This window comes from Peromyscus eremicus, chromosome 15 (assembly GCF_949786415.1).
Source record: "Peromyscus eremicus chromosome 15, PerEre_H2_v1, whole genome shotgun sequence".
NCBI classification, from domain to species: domain Eukaryota; kingdom Metazoa; phylum Chordata; class Mammalia; order Rodentia; family Cricetidae; genus Peromyscus; species Peromyscus eremicus.
The window spans coordinates 30,533,217-30,549,353 of NC_081431.1; the positions used below are offsets into that span (position 1 = coordinate 30,533,217).

General features: G+C 42.8%; 1 protein-coding gene across 1 annotated transcript in view; it reads right to left on the reverse strand.

Moving 5' to 3' along the window:
* F5 (coagulation factor V) overlaps positions 1-16,137 on the reverse strand; it is a 69,313-nt gene that overhangs the window by 29,357 nt on the left and 23,819 nt on the right. The window contains exons 5-11 of the mRNA XM_059280942.1: positions 13,725-13,868; positions 10,491-10,712; positions 8,467-8,632; positions 7,243-7,420; positions 5,475-5,574; positions 4,893-5,104; positions 2,733-2,883 (exon numbers count right to left, since the gene is read on the reverse strand). Coding sequence (XP_059136925.1) covers positions 2,733-2,883; positions 4,893-5,104; positions 5,475-5,574; positions 7,243-7,420; positions 8,467-8,632; positions 10,491-10,712; positions 13,725-13,868 — 1,173 coding nt within the window. The remainder of the gene's footprint in view (positions 1-2,732; positions 2,884-4,892; positions 5,105-5,474; positions 5,575-7,242; positions 7,421-8,466; positions 8,633-10,490; positions 10,713-13,724; positions 13,869-16,137) is intronic.

The following is a 16,137-nucleotide window of genomic DNA, read 5'->3' on the forward strand; positions in this document are numbered from 1 at the left end:
TATACCTAAGACAAATACCCCTGTATTCATCTGGCTGCATCAAAGCAATAATTATTAAAGATAAGCTTTCTGAGATCTAATGTGTGAGTAGGGCACATTTAGCTTCTCAAGTGATGGCCGATGCTCCTGAGTTAGCTGAGGGAGGAAAATCAGGATAAAGGCAAAGCCTTTCACTCACACTGATTTAGTCATTCATCCACCAAGTGAATAGAAAATGTTACCTTATGCTCTGCTGTAAATATATTCTCATAATTGATTTAGATTGTCCAAAATGAGCCTACCAGGAAGACATGTCTACATAAGAGAACTTTATTTTCTTGACATAGTAGCTTGAGTAAGAATGAAAGTCATAAAAAAAGGAGCTTACTAGGCACATTTGTCATTGAGACCTATTATCTGTAACTCACAGTTAACCTAGTAGTTTCCATTCAAGTATTGAGCTCATATATTTTAATAACCTTTAAAGGAACACCACTTTGGGTAATATCTTTATCTATATATGTACTGAGCGTGATGGCAATCCAATTAAGATATGATTTATTTGAGGGCACAACCTGTACACCCAGGTCACAGTCCCAGTATGGTGTTTGATACAAAAAAAAAAACAAATTTAAGTGATTATGTATCAAATACACGTTGAGCTGCTGAAAGTGTGTGTTATTAGTTTCTACTTCATTCCAGATACTTTTCTAAATGATCTAATATTATGGACACCAGCTACAGTGGCTACTGTGTGTTTGAAACGTAGGTGAACTCCATTGACACGTGCTTTAAGGATCAAATACACCCTGTACTGCAAAGACAGTAATAAAGCAAATCCCATTTTTTTTAAACTTAAAATTGTAATATCTTTACATAATGAGACCCTATCTCAAAACAAGAATAAAAAAGATAGTATCTGGAATATTCCAAACTGGGTATTTATTATTCTAATTAATTTCACTTATTTCTCTTCACTTTTCAATTTACCAGAAAGTTGAATGTAAGTGACTCACATACTTTTGTTGGGCAGCACTGGTCTAGGGCTGTCACAGACCCATTGCTGAAAGGAAATTCTGTGAAGACGTCTGAATGTGGCACCCATCGGTCCTGAAGCTACATGAACAGACCGTGGGAAGCCACCTGCATGGACGTGATTATTTATCAGGAAAGGTGTCGGAAGGAGGCTTTTTATTTTGAGGAAGTGTGTGTTGGGGGGAACACTGGTTGTTGGGGGGGGGATTGCTTGCAGATGCCACAGTGAAATTCATCTAAGACTTCTCATGACAATGAACTTTGGAATTGTAGCAAGTGTCAGAAGTACAGCTCTGCACTTTCTCTTTAGACCTCTGCACGCATGACCTCTGCATGCGTGACCTCTGCATGCACTGCCTTTTCATGACACGACACTCGGTTCCCAAACTCACTTTGCTTGGCTCTGATTTGAGAATGAAGCTTTCTTCTAAAAAAAAAAAAATCTTATTTCTGTCTGGTCAGCTAGAGGGTATTCGCCACGCACATTTCTAAAATCCTCAGGTACCACCGACCAAGGCCTTCAGTGCCTTTCCTCCCAGCCTTCATCACTTCCTAGAGCATGAACACTGAAACACATACACCACACAATTAAACACACATATACATACCATACCACACACACACACACACACACACACACACACACACACACACAAAACCACACACAACCACACACACAAACCATACACATATCACACTGCATACACATCACACACACTGACCACACATCTCATAACATACCACACACACACACACACACACACACACACACACACACACTGCTCTGCCTATGACCTTGGGCTATATGGCCTGAAGGAGGCGGTGCTTCTTGCTGTCTTAAAAGAAAAAAAAAAAGGAAGAAGGAAACACATGTCCCCTCTCTCCTTTCCTTTTAAGAGGTCACCATATACCATGGCAAGAAGCACCACCTCCTTTGGGCCATATAACCCAAGGTTATGGGTGGAGCAAATACTACTACACACATACATACACACCATACATACATCACACACACATACCACATGCCCCCACACACACCACACATACATACCACACATACACACCCACCACACACACACATACCACACACATCACACCATACACACACACACACCACACACACACATCATACCACACACACACACACATCACATCACACACACACACACACACACACACACACACATCACATCACACACACACACACACACATCATACCACATACATCACACCATACACACACACACACCATACCACATACATCACACCACACACACACACACACACCACACATACATACCACACATACACACCCACCACACACACACACCACACACATCATACCACACACATCACACCATACGCGCACGCGCACACACACACACATCACACCACACACATCATACCACATACATCACACCACACACACATCATAACACACACACACACACACACACACACACACACACACAATTGGAAGCAGGAGCCACGCTGCCTGAAAGGATCACCAGACTTGGAAGCTTTGTGGCGCTCGCTGTCAGGCATCCTGTCACCAAGTCCTTGGACCATGAGTGAGCAGAGGAGGGGCTGGCTGCCTTTGAGAGAGGATAACGTCATCACATTTTTGCTGCTGACATCACATCCTTTGCCTTTGGGTAAAAGACACACTGCATCCACCAGAGTGAAAAGGACGGATGGAAACAGGGGCTCCGACTTACTGCTCATGATATTTGATTCATAAAACTTGGGGTCATCGCGTTTCACCTCGTCAGGATTTTCACAAAACTTGTTGATGTTGTCCTCAATGTACCAGCTCTTGTTCTCATCAAACACAGCAAACACGGCCTGCTGCTCAATGTCTGCTGTCCTCTGGAGGGAAAGGCAGTGATTAAAGCTCCAGGTGGCTGCCTAGGCCCCCCGCTGTCGCAGAGGTCAGGGAAGCCACATGTCAGCCCATTACGTACCAAGTACTTGTCAGAGATAAAGCTAACATGTGAAAGCGAACAGAAGAGGTCAGAGGATGCAGGCAAAAACACCACGGGAAAAAACGCTATCTCGGTCCAGCACCTGGAAGTCAGTGCGTGTCCACGCCTGAGCACTTTTCCAAGTGAGTGACTGACTGTGTTCCACACGGTGGAAAGGAAGAGGAGAAGGCTGCAAGAGGAAAGCCTCATTCCCTTCCTTCCCTGTGTCCTTTGCTCCGTCAACAAATCAGGATCTTGCAAGTGTTATGATTTTTCTAGACATCTGCCTATTTTGCATGCCTTTGGATAAGACTTCTTTCACTATTATTTAGCCTAGTGGCAATTTCATTTTCTTTTTTCTTTTTCTTTTTCTTTTCTTTTCTTTTCTTTTTTTTTTTTTTGGTTTTTCGAGACAGGGTTTCTCTGTGTAGCTTTGTGCCTTTCCTGGAGCTTGCTGTATAGATCAGGCTGGCCTCAAACTCACAGAGATCCGCCTGCCTCTGCCTCTCAAGTGCTGGGATTAAAGGCATGCACCACCACTGCCCAGCCGAAACTATTCATTTTCAATGAAGATAAACTCAGGATGCTGGGGATGTAGTTCAGTTGGTAAAGTGTTTGCCTAGCATGTATAAAGCCCTGGGTTCAATCCCAAGCACCATATATACCTGGTGTAGTGGCATATGTCTCTAATCTCAGCACTTGAGAGGCACAAAGTTCAAGGTTATCCCCTGTTACATAACCAGTTTGAGGCCTGCCTGAACTACAAGAGAAACCTGTCCCAAAACAAAAACAAAACAACCAACAACCAACAAACAAGGGGGCAGGCTGGAGAGATGGTTCAGTAATTAAGAGTACTGTCTAAGGACCTGGGTTCGATTCCCATCATCCCCCATGCCAGCTACAAACCATCTGTAACTACAGCAGTATCAGGGGATCTAGCGCCCTCTTCTGGCCTCTATGGGCACCAGGTATACACACTGTATGAAGACATGCATGCGAGCAAAACACCCAAACACATAAAATAAAAATAAAAACTAAAATTTGGAAAGACAAGGCAATTTTTAAAAAGTCCAAGGCCACCCTAGCCCATACAGTGAATTTGAGGCCAAGCTAGGCCACTTGTCTCAAGATAAAACAAACTCAGAAACTCAACGTCTCTTTGGTCATATTCTTTGCTATAAATTAGTCTTACCAAAGAAAGACTTTTGACAGGCTCCAACTTCACTAAAAACTATGGCTCCAGCTGGGTGGTGATGGTACACGCTTTTAATCCTAGCACTCAGGAGGCAGAGGCAGGAGGATCTCTGAAAGTTCAAGGCCAGCCTGGTCTACAGAGAAAGAGTTCCAGAACAGCCAGGGCTACACAGAGAAAACCTGTCTCAAAAACAAACAGAACAAAACAAAAACAACAACAACAACAACAACAAAACCCCAAGCAACCAAACAAGACAAACTGTGGCTCCAAATGTCCTTGGTGTAAAGTCTCTCTCCTCTCTCTGTCGCATGTCTCTGAAAACAACAAAGATGAGTACCACGTCTACATGGAACTCCTGTGCCACCCTGTAAGCACAGTTCTAGGAGGGACGCGGTCACTTATTTGATCAGAGGAAAGAATTGAAAAGAGCCTGACTGGCTTCTCCATCACACAGGCAATACCAACAGGCCTGGGGTTTGGAACTAAAATAAGAGCCAGCAACTTGGGATGTGCTTTCTGCAGCGAGAGTCTAGATGAAAAGAGAAAGAGCAACAACATAAAAGATGATCCCTGATGATAAACATTATCACACTGTTGCTAAAGAAGACTGATGTTCAGTGTATTTTACAAGGAAAAACCCTATTGTCTGGCAGGGAGACCTAAATCTGCTCCAGCCAGGGGACATCGCTATTTTAAAGCTGACTTTAAGGATAAAATACCTGTACGCCTCTCTGGTCCAGGGACCTGCTCTTACAGATTAGAAGCAGACCTATTAGTCCGGAGGCGAGGTCCTTGGTAACATCCACATCACTGTAGTAAGGCCTTGTTAGGCACTGGGCGTCATTTTCGGTGGGTTCGTCAAACTCTAGAATGTTCCATTTGTAAGTGTAAGTTTCCCCTGGTTGAACTGGTCTGATCATGGTGTGACTGCCTGAAAGAAAATATACATTATTAATTTTTAGGGACATTGTTTCATCATAATAAATATCTACCTTAGCTTTTATTTAGAGTAATTGGATATCAGGAAAGAAATATTCTTTTTGTATTAAACTCTTGACCACAGACAGCATGTAGCTGTTCAGTGTTTCTCCACTAGATGCCGCCAACGACACTCGGAAAGGCATTGTATTGGTAACCTTTAAAGTGAGAAGAGTTTGTTTGCCTGGGATTTCTAAGGATCCCCCCTCCACGAGTATTACTGAGTGCACCTGTCATAACCACTGAGCAAACAGGACAAGAGAAAACCGTGGCAGTCTCTCAGAGATCAGTAGTCTCTTTCAGTGGAAGTGGAAGGTTCTCACCTGACGTGGAGGAAGAGTTGACTCCATCTTCATAAGGAGAGAATGTCACTCCATGAGGGTAAATGCTATAGGGTCGACTGGCCATATTTTTGAACACAATCTACAAAGGTAAGTCATATTCATTATTTTGGTATCTAAGGCCACTCATGAGAACTATTGGACAAGAGAGAGGCTTTGCGCATTCACCTGTTGTGTGTGTATGTGTGGGCAGGCATACACGTGACACGCGGGTGTGCACCCACAGGTATGTAGGCACACAGTGGGAAACTCAGCTCTGTGTATCCATGCAGCAGCCCATCCCCTATTACCAGGCAGGAAGGAGTCTCTGGGCAGTTTTACTCCCAGATAATGATGAAAAATAGAAGTCTGTCCCTGGAGGACGGCTTAGGAGAAATCACGTTTCCCTCATAGCACATTATCCTCCCCGAGTGGTCCCCACAACCCTCCCTTATTCTTTCAGATTGGACCACATCCGTTCCTTTTCCCCTCTGAGCATGATGCTCCTCTGCCTGCCAGGCTCCCTGAGGTCATAGTCAGTGAAGCTATCTTCCTGAAGGGTCCCACTAGCCAGACCCTGAGCTCCCAACAGAATATGCTGGTGCTGAAACCTAAAGCATCATAGTGGAGCCAACATTGAGGGAAGGAAGGAAAAAGGGGAAAGACAGCGGGAAAGAAGGCTTTGTCACTTGATTCTTTTCAAATGAACAAATAGGCTCCGTCCGAGGCGTGATTTTTATAGAAGTCCTAATTTGCCTGTTAATCTTCAATAGGTAACTGTAGCTTTCTCTTTTACTTGGTTTGCTGACAAAGCCTTCAAATCACCCCCGATCTGTTAGATTATCTACCTCCTAGGGTCTTGCCGAAGATTGTAGCCTTCAATTGTCTACTGCTTGGATCCTTACCTAGCTCTGTGATGTGATATATGTTCAAGTAAATTGTTATTACGTGTGTGTGTGTGTGTGTGTGTGTGTGTGTGTGTGTGTGTGTGTGTGTGTGTTTAAGGGCATGCATGTTACAGTGTGCATTTGAGGTCAGAAGACAACCTGTGGGAGTTGATTCTCTCCACCATAGGCCCCAGGTAATGAACTCATGTATTCAGGCTTGGCATCAAATGCCTTTCTGCACTGAGCCATCTTGCCAGCCCAACATATACAAATGCAGCTTTAATAGAGACCAGTCATGAGAGCCACATACTCAGACTGCCCTGAGGAGTTATTTTCTCTTCACTTTCCTGACTTGGATGTTCACACTGATAATGAGTGATATCATTTTCAAAAGCCACCTGACTCTTCTGCTTTGTGGCAGTTTGGGGGATGTTGTCAAGGACATTGACTTGAAAACGCACCGCAAGGGATTTCTCCTGGCTCTCTACCTCAGGCAAATTGTGCTGTGTTTCACAGGTATGCAAATCTTGCCCAGGCCTATTTCCTCTTTAATTTGCTATAAACGTTAGGAAAAGCTTTGCAGACAACCTTGGGATTGTACGGGTATGTTTCCTTATGCTTATTTGTGGTCTTATGTTCTGCACTCCCATACTATTCTTCACTCCTCATTGACAGTGACTGTTTTCTTAGTTTGATTGTCCCTCAAGATTCTTTTTGTATTTTTGAGTAGGCTATAAATGAATGAAATACTAAGTAAAACTAAAAGCTATGTTTGAACTTAAAATTTAAATTGAATGAACACATTCAAAAATATTGAAAACTGTCAACACTTGGTCTGTCTTCCATAGTTTAATTCTTCCCTGCTTCCATATTTCTTTGCTTACCTTGAGTGTGTCCCTGACCTGGGCTCTGATAATAGGGCCCAAAATCCCACTTTGTTTGAAACCGAAATTCTCCGTGCGTTTGGTGAAGGTCTCTTCTTCATACTGCCTGTAAATAACTTTCTTATACTGTTTTCCAATTTGATTGGAGAAATTATCCAAGTGCAAAGACCTGTATTTCCTTAAAGTGAAATGAAATAATAAAACAAAAGTTAAACTCCTTCAAGTAGAGAGTCCGGTGAGATATGCGGTGGGAAACCCTTGCACATGCAAGTTCTGCTTTGGGGTTAGCTAGACTACTACTTCTGGGAACATTCTCAGTGTTGTTTGCAACATCTTGAAGTTCTCTATGCAGCCAAAAACTAACAAACAAGAGTCACCTCCTCCACCACTGAATGAGTCATAAGTACCTGATAAGAAGTAGCTATGCTGACAGAGAATGTCTGTACCTTCCTTTTTTTTTCTTTCCTTTCCTTTCTTTCTGTGGATTCATAGTATTCTAATGCATGAATGTGTTATAACTTGATGCCCTTTTCCAACTGATGGACTTTTGGAATTGGTTTTAATTTTTTATTACTATTAACAGTGCAGCAGTGAGCACCCTATTCATACAGCCTGTGAACAATAATACTTTTGTACAATTAAATTCAAGAGCATGGTGTTGGTAGAAAGGGTATATGTGCTTACAATTATAACATATTTTGTCAAGCTATCCCACAGAATGGCTTTAGAAGCACACTAGGTCATCAGAATGTGGGATCAGTTTTGTTTCCCATAGCCTTGGCAATAGATGGTGTTAAGATGAACCTGTCAATCTGATAGGTACAGGACAGCATTCCAGTGAAATTTCATTTTAATTTCTCTTATTATGAATGGCATATGAAGAGTTACTAGAACTTCCATTTTTTTATTATTCTGGCATCTTCTCTCAGGTATGAGAACAGAAGAGTAGCACTGAATCTGTAGAACTGATGTGAAGCCCTTAGCAAACATCTACTACAAGGATTAGCAATAACAAGCATTCAATGAGTTCTAGATGCCGTTGTTCTTGTTATTATCATCAGGCCACATCGCTATGGTGATTTAGGGGTAATTAAATGTTGACGAGGACAAGAATATATAGGTGGAAATCAATACACATGTCTCTTGAGAGCTGGCCACTCATGACATCAGATTCCAGCCTCACACACTAAGGACTCCAAGGGACATGTCTCTACCCCGACTCACTTGTCCATATTTGCAGGGATCACGGGTGCATAGTTCCAGATGACTTCCTCTGCCGCAATGAAGTACTCCCATCTCTTCATGTGTCGCCTCTGCTCTCGAGTGAGGGTCTTGGGATTCCTGGTTTTCTTCAGACAGTTTTTAATGTCAATGTAAGCCTGCATCCCAGCTGGATTAGGATATAAAGTCAGTAGTAGAATTTAAGAGAAAAATTTCATCAAAAGGTGTATTTTTGGTCCTGTGCTCATTGCGTGAGTCGGCTATTTGAAACCTGGGGCCTATGCAGGGTCCCTTGGCTCGGCCTGGGAGGAGGGGACTGGACCTACCTGGACTGAGTCTACCAGGTTGATCTCAGTCTGTGGGGAAGGCGTTGCCCTGGAGGAGATTGGAATGGGGGGCGGGCTGGGGGGAAGGTGAGGGGGGGCAGGAGGGGGGAGAACAAGGGAATCTGTGGCTGATATGTAGAACTGAATTGTATTGCAAAATAAAAATTAAAAAAAAATTCATGGGAGACAAATACTAACAGCAAAGCACTGCTCAGATAACTTTTAGTCATTTGAGTTTAGCACTCTTTTAATGGGCCACAGAGGAGGCAAGAGCAGAAAGCAGGGGGAGAGTCGAGGGCTAGAGGAAGAGGTTGGAAAGGTTCCCTGCATTTCTTCTGCACCAGGAACAAACTGAACACCCTGGGATGAGGGTTGGGGTATAGCTCTATGGTCGAGTGTGGGCTTAGCATGTAGATGGCCTTGCATTTGATCCTTAACACAGCTCTCTCTCTCTCTCTCTCTTTCTCCCTCTCTCTCACTCCAAAATAACTAACTAAATATAAAATTTTGTCTTTTCTTGTTATTCGTCCCTTTGCTAAATGAAGAACACAAGCCGGGCAGTAGTGGCGCACGCCTTTAATCCCAGCACTCGGGAGGCAGAGGCAGGCGGATCTCTGTGAGTTCGAGGCCAGCCTGGTCTACAGAGTGGAGTTCCAGGAAAGGCGCAAAGCTACACAGGGAAACCCTGTCTTGAAAAACAAAAAGCCAACAAACAAACAAACAAAAAATGAAGAACACAATAGTGTATACTTAATGTGATTATTAATAATTCATAATACCACTTGTCTTTAATTTTAGTTTTATTTTTGCTTTATTCCTACTATTAATAACGATACCACAGTGGTGGTTTATCAGTATCATCACTTCAACATAATTTTCATTGCTTAGAAGGAAAACAAAATGATTTCATATAATATTTATTTCTCAAGTGCCTACACGCCTAGTGGTTAACAGTTTCCCATAGTAACAGAATGTGCTTAGATTTTCATCTCTATCAGCATGAGTGACCCTCTCAACAGTCTAGAAGCAAAAATGTGGGATATGACAGTTAACTGTTTCATTTAAATGATGTCACATGACTCCTGCTGGTTCAGGAGAATTCACTGATGCTCTCTAAAGTCCGTTTCTAGCTGGTGTGGTGGCTCATGCCTATAATCCCAGCATTGGGGAGGCTCAAACTGGAGGGTTGCCATGAGTTTCAGGGCAGCTTGGGCTACAGTGTAAGACTCTTCCTCAGTAAAACAAACAGACAACGGAGCATTTATGGTCCGTTCAACACACACTGGTTGAGTTGGTTTCTGTGCCAGGCTTTTGTGCTCATTTCATTGTACAGGACCATGTTCATGTTTGGCCTTGTCAGTCTTGGTAACTCCATACTTCTAGAGATTTGTGGATGTTTGCCTTGTTCTATCTAACCTCTGGGTTCCTTCCCTTGGCTACATATGACAGACAACCAAGAATACATCTACAGAAGCATTAGTTTTCTTCCTCGTTCATGGAAGTAGAGAGCTCGTCAGCTTTTGTTTTATTTTAAAAGGTCTCTGTCAATGCCTGTACTTCCTTCATCCCCAAACAATGGGCCATGAGTCTAAGAGCTGAGGGTCTAATGGTGTCATTGGGACCACAGGCAGGGCTGACTAAAGGGTAAAAGAGAACACACGGAGCTGCACCCTACACAAGATGCTCAGAAAGGTTTCTTGCCTTGGTAATGCTTTGGGATGAGAGAAGACACAATCCACTTTCCTTCTGGGCTCACAGTCATGTTCGCGGTCGTAGATGTAGCACTGACCAGCGTGATGGTGGACACCTTGTGCTGGTTCTGTTCCAGGACTTGGCCATTGAAGTGAATAGAGAACAACTCTGGCCCCGAGCTCATTCCAATCAGATGCCAGCTGACATGGTCATGGGCACAGACTGTTATATCTGAGAAGGAGAGACAAATCCAAATGCATAGTGGCAGGGAAACAAAGTCACAACTCATGTAGCAAGTAGCACCCTGAAGGGGGGATAGAGCCTAGAATGGGGGTCATTCCCCTAGAACTGAAAGGACTAAGGCTAGGGGGCAGCTGTATACGTGATGAACCATCCCAGTTTGTCCAGGACTGAGAGGTCTCTCAAGACACAGGGCTCTCAGTGTATGAATTGATAAAGTCCTAGGCAAAGTGGAGTGACTGGTTACATCAATCTAGCTTTAGTTGGAAGAAGTCACCAGCACCTCCCATAGGCCAGAGTGTCAGTAGCTAATCTTTTCATGCAGCTGGAGGTCAAGTGCCATCAAAGTAAAGGAAAGTGTGAAGATATGCTGATGAATTTTCCATTGTGTCTTTACCCACTTTTGAATTATTTTAGTGACAATGGATTACTCTCTGCGTTACTGGTATCCTCATTGTAACTGGACCCCAAGAGCTTTTTATGGACAGATTGATAACAACCGAGGAAGAAAGAACCGAGGGAAAAGCTCTTCTTTGCTTTCTTTGTTGCCACAGTGATTGAGAAAATGTTCACTTGTTCCGGGAAAGAGTCCAGGCTTGGCTCCTACCCAGATTCATGATCACTAGGTAGAAGAGGATGGTCTGGGAATTGGTTTCTCATCCCTAGAGGCCCTTGTCCTTTGAGAAGGCATTGTGAACAGGAAGCTGTGAGGTAGTGAGAAGGTATGTGTGTTTCTGTGGGTGTGTTTATTCACTTCAGAAATGACTCGCACTGAGTCCAGTAATGAACACATCCACCATAGTATTGTCATGTTTATTCACTGTATGCTGCTCCAGAAGACTGGGGCCTTTATGTAACCATTGTGCCTACTCATCATTTTTCTTCCCTTTTCTTGCTCTTTTGCATTTATTTGAAAATTCTTTTTCAACTACAAATTTATAATCTCGCTATCCTGATCAAGTTGCTTCTGTTTAATTTGTACACACAGTCCACTATTTCAGCTTTTGTATATTTACACAGATTATTCTGCCTGTCAGGACACAGATAATGGGATTGTTAATCCCATTTCTGGAAACAGCATATTGAACTACTAGTTGGTAAGGAGAACACAGAGGCAGGGAAATGAGTGAGGTATGAATTCAGATCTTCCAAGGTAGAGCTCAGTTAGCTTGGTCTCAGGTTTGCAAGAACCCAGTTTTGGAACTCAGAATCAATACCCAGAAGATGGCGCCAAATGAAATAGAATAAAAATTGAAAGCAATACCAGACCTCAACTCTTGACAGTGTTTTTCTGTATTTTTGTTTACAGTTATTTATTGATTTTTGTGTATGGGCATAAATCACATGATTCATGTGTGGGGGTCAGAGGATAACCTGTGAAAGTTGATTCTCTCTTTCCACCATGTGAGCCTTAAGGATCGAACCAGGTCCCATCGAATTTTTTAATAGGGAAATACTTTCTTTTTTTTCCCTAAACTGAATATAAATACAGTATATGATATATACTATGGGATTTACTTATTTACTTATTCATTCATTTATTTGTGTGTATATACGTATTTATCCTAAGGGACTAATTTTTAGCCAGTTATCTTGTATCTTGTCATTGTAAATTTGAAATTTGAAATGTAAATCCAGGGTAGAAGTCAAGGTTAGAATCTCTCATGGAGCAAATGAACAGTTTCCCAGTCACCATGGGACCAAAGAAAGATCAAATCAAGCCTTTCTCCCTGAATTGTTATTACTACATCTCTCTCTCTCTCTCTCTCTCTCTCTCTCTCTCTCTCTCTCTCTCTCTCTCTCTCTCACACACACACACACACACACACACACACACACACACACACACACAAATATCCTGGATTTTCATTCCACGGCAGTTCTACTAGAAAGACATAGAAGAAGAGATATAGGTGGTTGCTATGGTTATGGTATGTCTCCTAAAAGGCTCGTATACCAAAAGCTTGGCTCTGCGTGGTGAATTTCAGGTGGTAGAACCTTTGAAACACAGAGTCTAGGGGAAGTGGTTAGGGCACTGGAGGTATTGTCCCTGGAAGAGATTAATGTAGTTCTCATGGAACCTTGGTTAATTCTCATGAGAGTGAGTTATTATAAAGCAAGGCCATCTCTGTTCTTGGCCCTTTTACATGTCGCCATCTCCTTTTTGCTTCTATGCCCTACTATGACACAGACATGTGGTCCCTCACCAAAGGCTGAGCTGATGAACCTGCCAGTCTTGAGTTTTCTGCTTCTAAAACTGAATTGTTTTTAAACACCTTTTCTTCATATAGTAGCCAGCATTCAGTATTTTATTTATATAAAATTGACTAGTACAGTGGAAGTCTGATCCCCCCAACTTAACAGTTGGTATGATTTTACTTTTTTACAAAACTCTGTCTGCACATGGGAAGAGAAAACATTCTATATGCCACTGAATATTGTTTATCAATAGACTTTTGAACAGCTACTAATATATCTATATGGTAGAGCATACTCCTGTTTATCTGTACTACAAGTATCTTTATTTTTTTAAAGATTTATGTATTTTATGTATATGAATGCTCTGTCTTCATGCATACCAGAAGAGGGTATCATATCCTATTGCAGATGGTTATGAGCCACCATGTGATTGCTGGGACTTGAACTCAGGACCTCTGGAAGAGCAGCTAGTGCTCTTAACCACTGAGCCATCTCTCCAGCCCTCTTTATTTCACTCCTTCTGTTGACCATTCCTATAGAGAGTGACTTGAGTACTCTGTACTTGAGTAGAGCTCAGAAGGCTACACTTAACAAGGCTGTAGAAAACAAGGTTCCTTGTTACCCTCTGATTTATCTGTTGTACTTCCTGGATAAGGTAGAAAAAGATGATGATGATAAAAATCACGAGAGTCACTGAACCATTGCAGAAGAGTGTGATAATTTGCCACTAGGCACTGGAAACCAGTGTATGTGGCAAGCTACCTTAAAGGAACCGTTGGGCCAAGGTACTGGCGACTGCGTTACCTGGCATCGTCCTGTTCACAAAGCCATTGACTGTGTACATTAGGGATGGTGACTGGCTCCAGCTCTTGCTTTCGTCAAACACAGCAAACAGCAGCACGTGTTGCTTGTCGAACATCTTCTGAGTCCCATCCTCAGTGAGTGTGCCTGAGAAAGAAGAGACAGGCTTCCATCATGTTCCCAATCGAAGAGTACCTTTAGTGTTCCCACACATCCGAATTGGGGGCCAGAAACAAGTAATGTTTATATAAACTTGAAGCATACATTCCCAGCCAGGGAATAGGATCAATTCCTATAATTACAGTATTCAGGAAGCTGAGGCAGGAGGATCATGAGTTTGAGGTAATCCTGGGCTATATAGGGAGTACAAGTCCATTCCGTACTATGCAGTAATAGTCTACCCTCAAAAACCAAAACTCTCTTCCCCTGCCCCTTGCTGCCTGTGGTGAGTGGGAGAGCTGGCCCTGAGGTCATGAGAGTGGAAGAGCTGATTCTGACCCTCACTGGCTGCAGCACCCTGGGGAGTGGACCCTGCACCTCACCTGGGCAACACAGTAGAGCTGGCCCTGATGGTGTAGGTGCAGGTGAGCTGATCCTGTGGGTGTGAGAGCAGGAGAACAGGCCCTGCCCCTTGCTGCTTGCTATATAGGGCGAACTAGCCAGGGAGGTTGAAGAGCTCACCTTGGTGATGAGGATGAGGAAGAGCTGGTGGGCTGCTCAACTCAGCTACCACCCAGGCCCAGAAGCAGGGATATGAGTTGGCCCACCCCAACATCCATCCCATGTATGATCTGCTGGAGCATGTGAAGGGACCAGTCCTGCAGATCCAAAGCTGCAGGATCTCCATGACACAGGGCAACAGCAGGATGCTGAGAGGAGCCCAGCAGAAGCCAGAGGCCTCAAACCAGACCAATGACTCACTGCAGTGAGCATTTGAAAGTAAAGATGTATGGACTAAAGGGCACACTGTGTGACTCAACCTTACCACACTTCGGCTTCTACAGTGAGACTTTTCTTTTCTTTTCTTTAACATTTGATTTTGTTTTGTTTCATGGGGGAGGTCGTAGGAGCAGAGGGTGGTGACAGGGAGATGAATGGGATTGGGATGTGTGATGTGAAATCCACAAAGAATCAATAAAACGTTAAAAAAGAGAATATTTACATAAAATAAATTGACAATTGTTCACTTGAAAAAATAAAAGCCAAAACTAACATCATCAACAAGGAAAAAACACCCATTTCTTCCAGTCTTCAGACCACAAGATGAACCTTTGAGTAGATGGTACAACACAACACCCCATGTTGAATACAGCTTCCTCATTTATACATAAGTGGGATACTCGACTAGAGAGCTGTTTGTATCAAGATAAACGAATCCTTATATGAGTAAAAATGGTGATAAAATGAAAAAGCCTTTCATAAGATGAGCAGTTTTTTTCAATGCAATTATAGTATATATGCCAGGAAATTTAAAAATATATTGTATGATGAGTAAGTAGCTGGGTGTATGATCTGTGTATAGGTATAAAGGACATTATCCCCATGTCAGTTTGCTGTAGTCTTTGATTGCTTCAGTGAAAGATGAGTTGGAGCCTCTCAGAGCAAGGCAATGAAAGAGAAAGTCACGTGTATTTCTGAGAAGCACAGCTCAAGGGATTCCTCACTGCTGGAACTGGTCAAAAGAAGGACATATGGTGAACAATGCCTTGGGGAACTGTGAGAGAGGCCTCAGGAAAAAGGCAGAGGGCCTTTTACCTCAGGGGCATTTATTTCCCTCGATTGTTCTTAGACATGATCTCATGCCTCTCGTGTTAAACATTTACACTCAATTTATAAGACATGTTTATTCTTGTTGGATGTCAGAACATAGCTATAGAACCCAATCTGGTGAAAGGACATGCTGAATGCCATCCTCAGGGTACCCTGAATCTGGATATGGCCTTCGTGCTTTCCCAGTCGTAATCTATGATACGTGCCAGGCAAATGTGTTTAAATTGGTCTGTCTGAGAAAGTTCTGGGAAAGGGCTGCTCTGTCAATATTTGGTATGTGCTTACTGGAGTTTATTTACATGTGTTTCTGATGATGTTTTTCTGAACTCAAACAACCTTCTTTGGAACATTGCTTTCTTTCTTTCATTCATGTATAAAAGTACTCTGAAACTGATGTAAAATTGTCTACAGCATTACACTGCAGTCCACCTCATTCTTTAAGGTCCTCAGATTTCAGGTCTCGAAGACACACATCTGCATAGGTCAGCAAAAGTCGACACTCACAAAATCTGTGGGCTTCACCTAACGTGTTCAACTTGTTTATAAGAAAGCAAGCTGAGCTGGGAATGGTGGTTCACATCTGTAATCCTACCACTTGGGAAGCTAAGGGAGAAATATCACTGTGAGTTCAAGGCCCTACTTACTA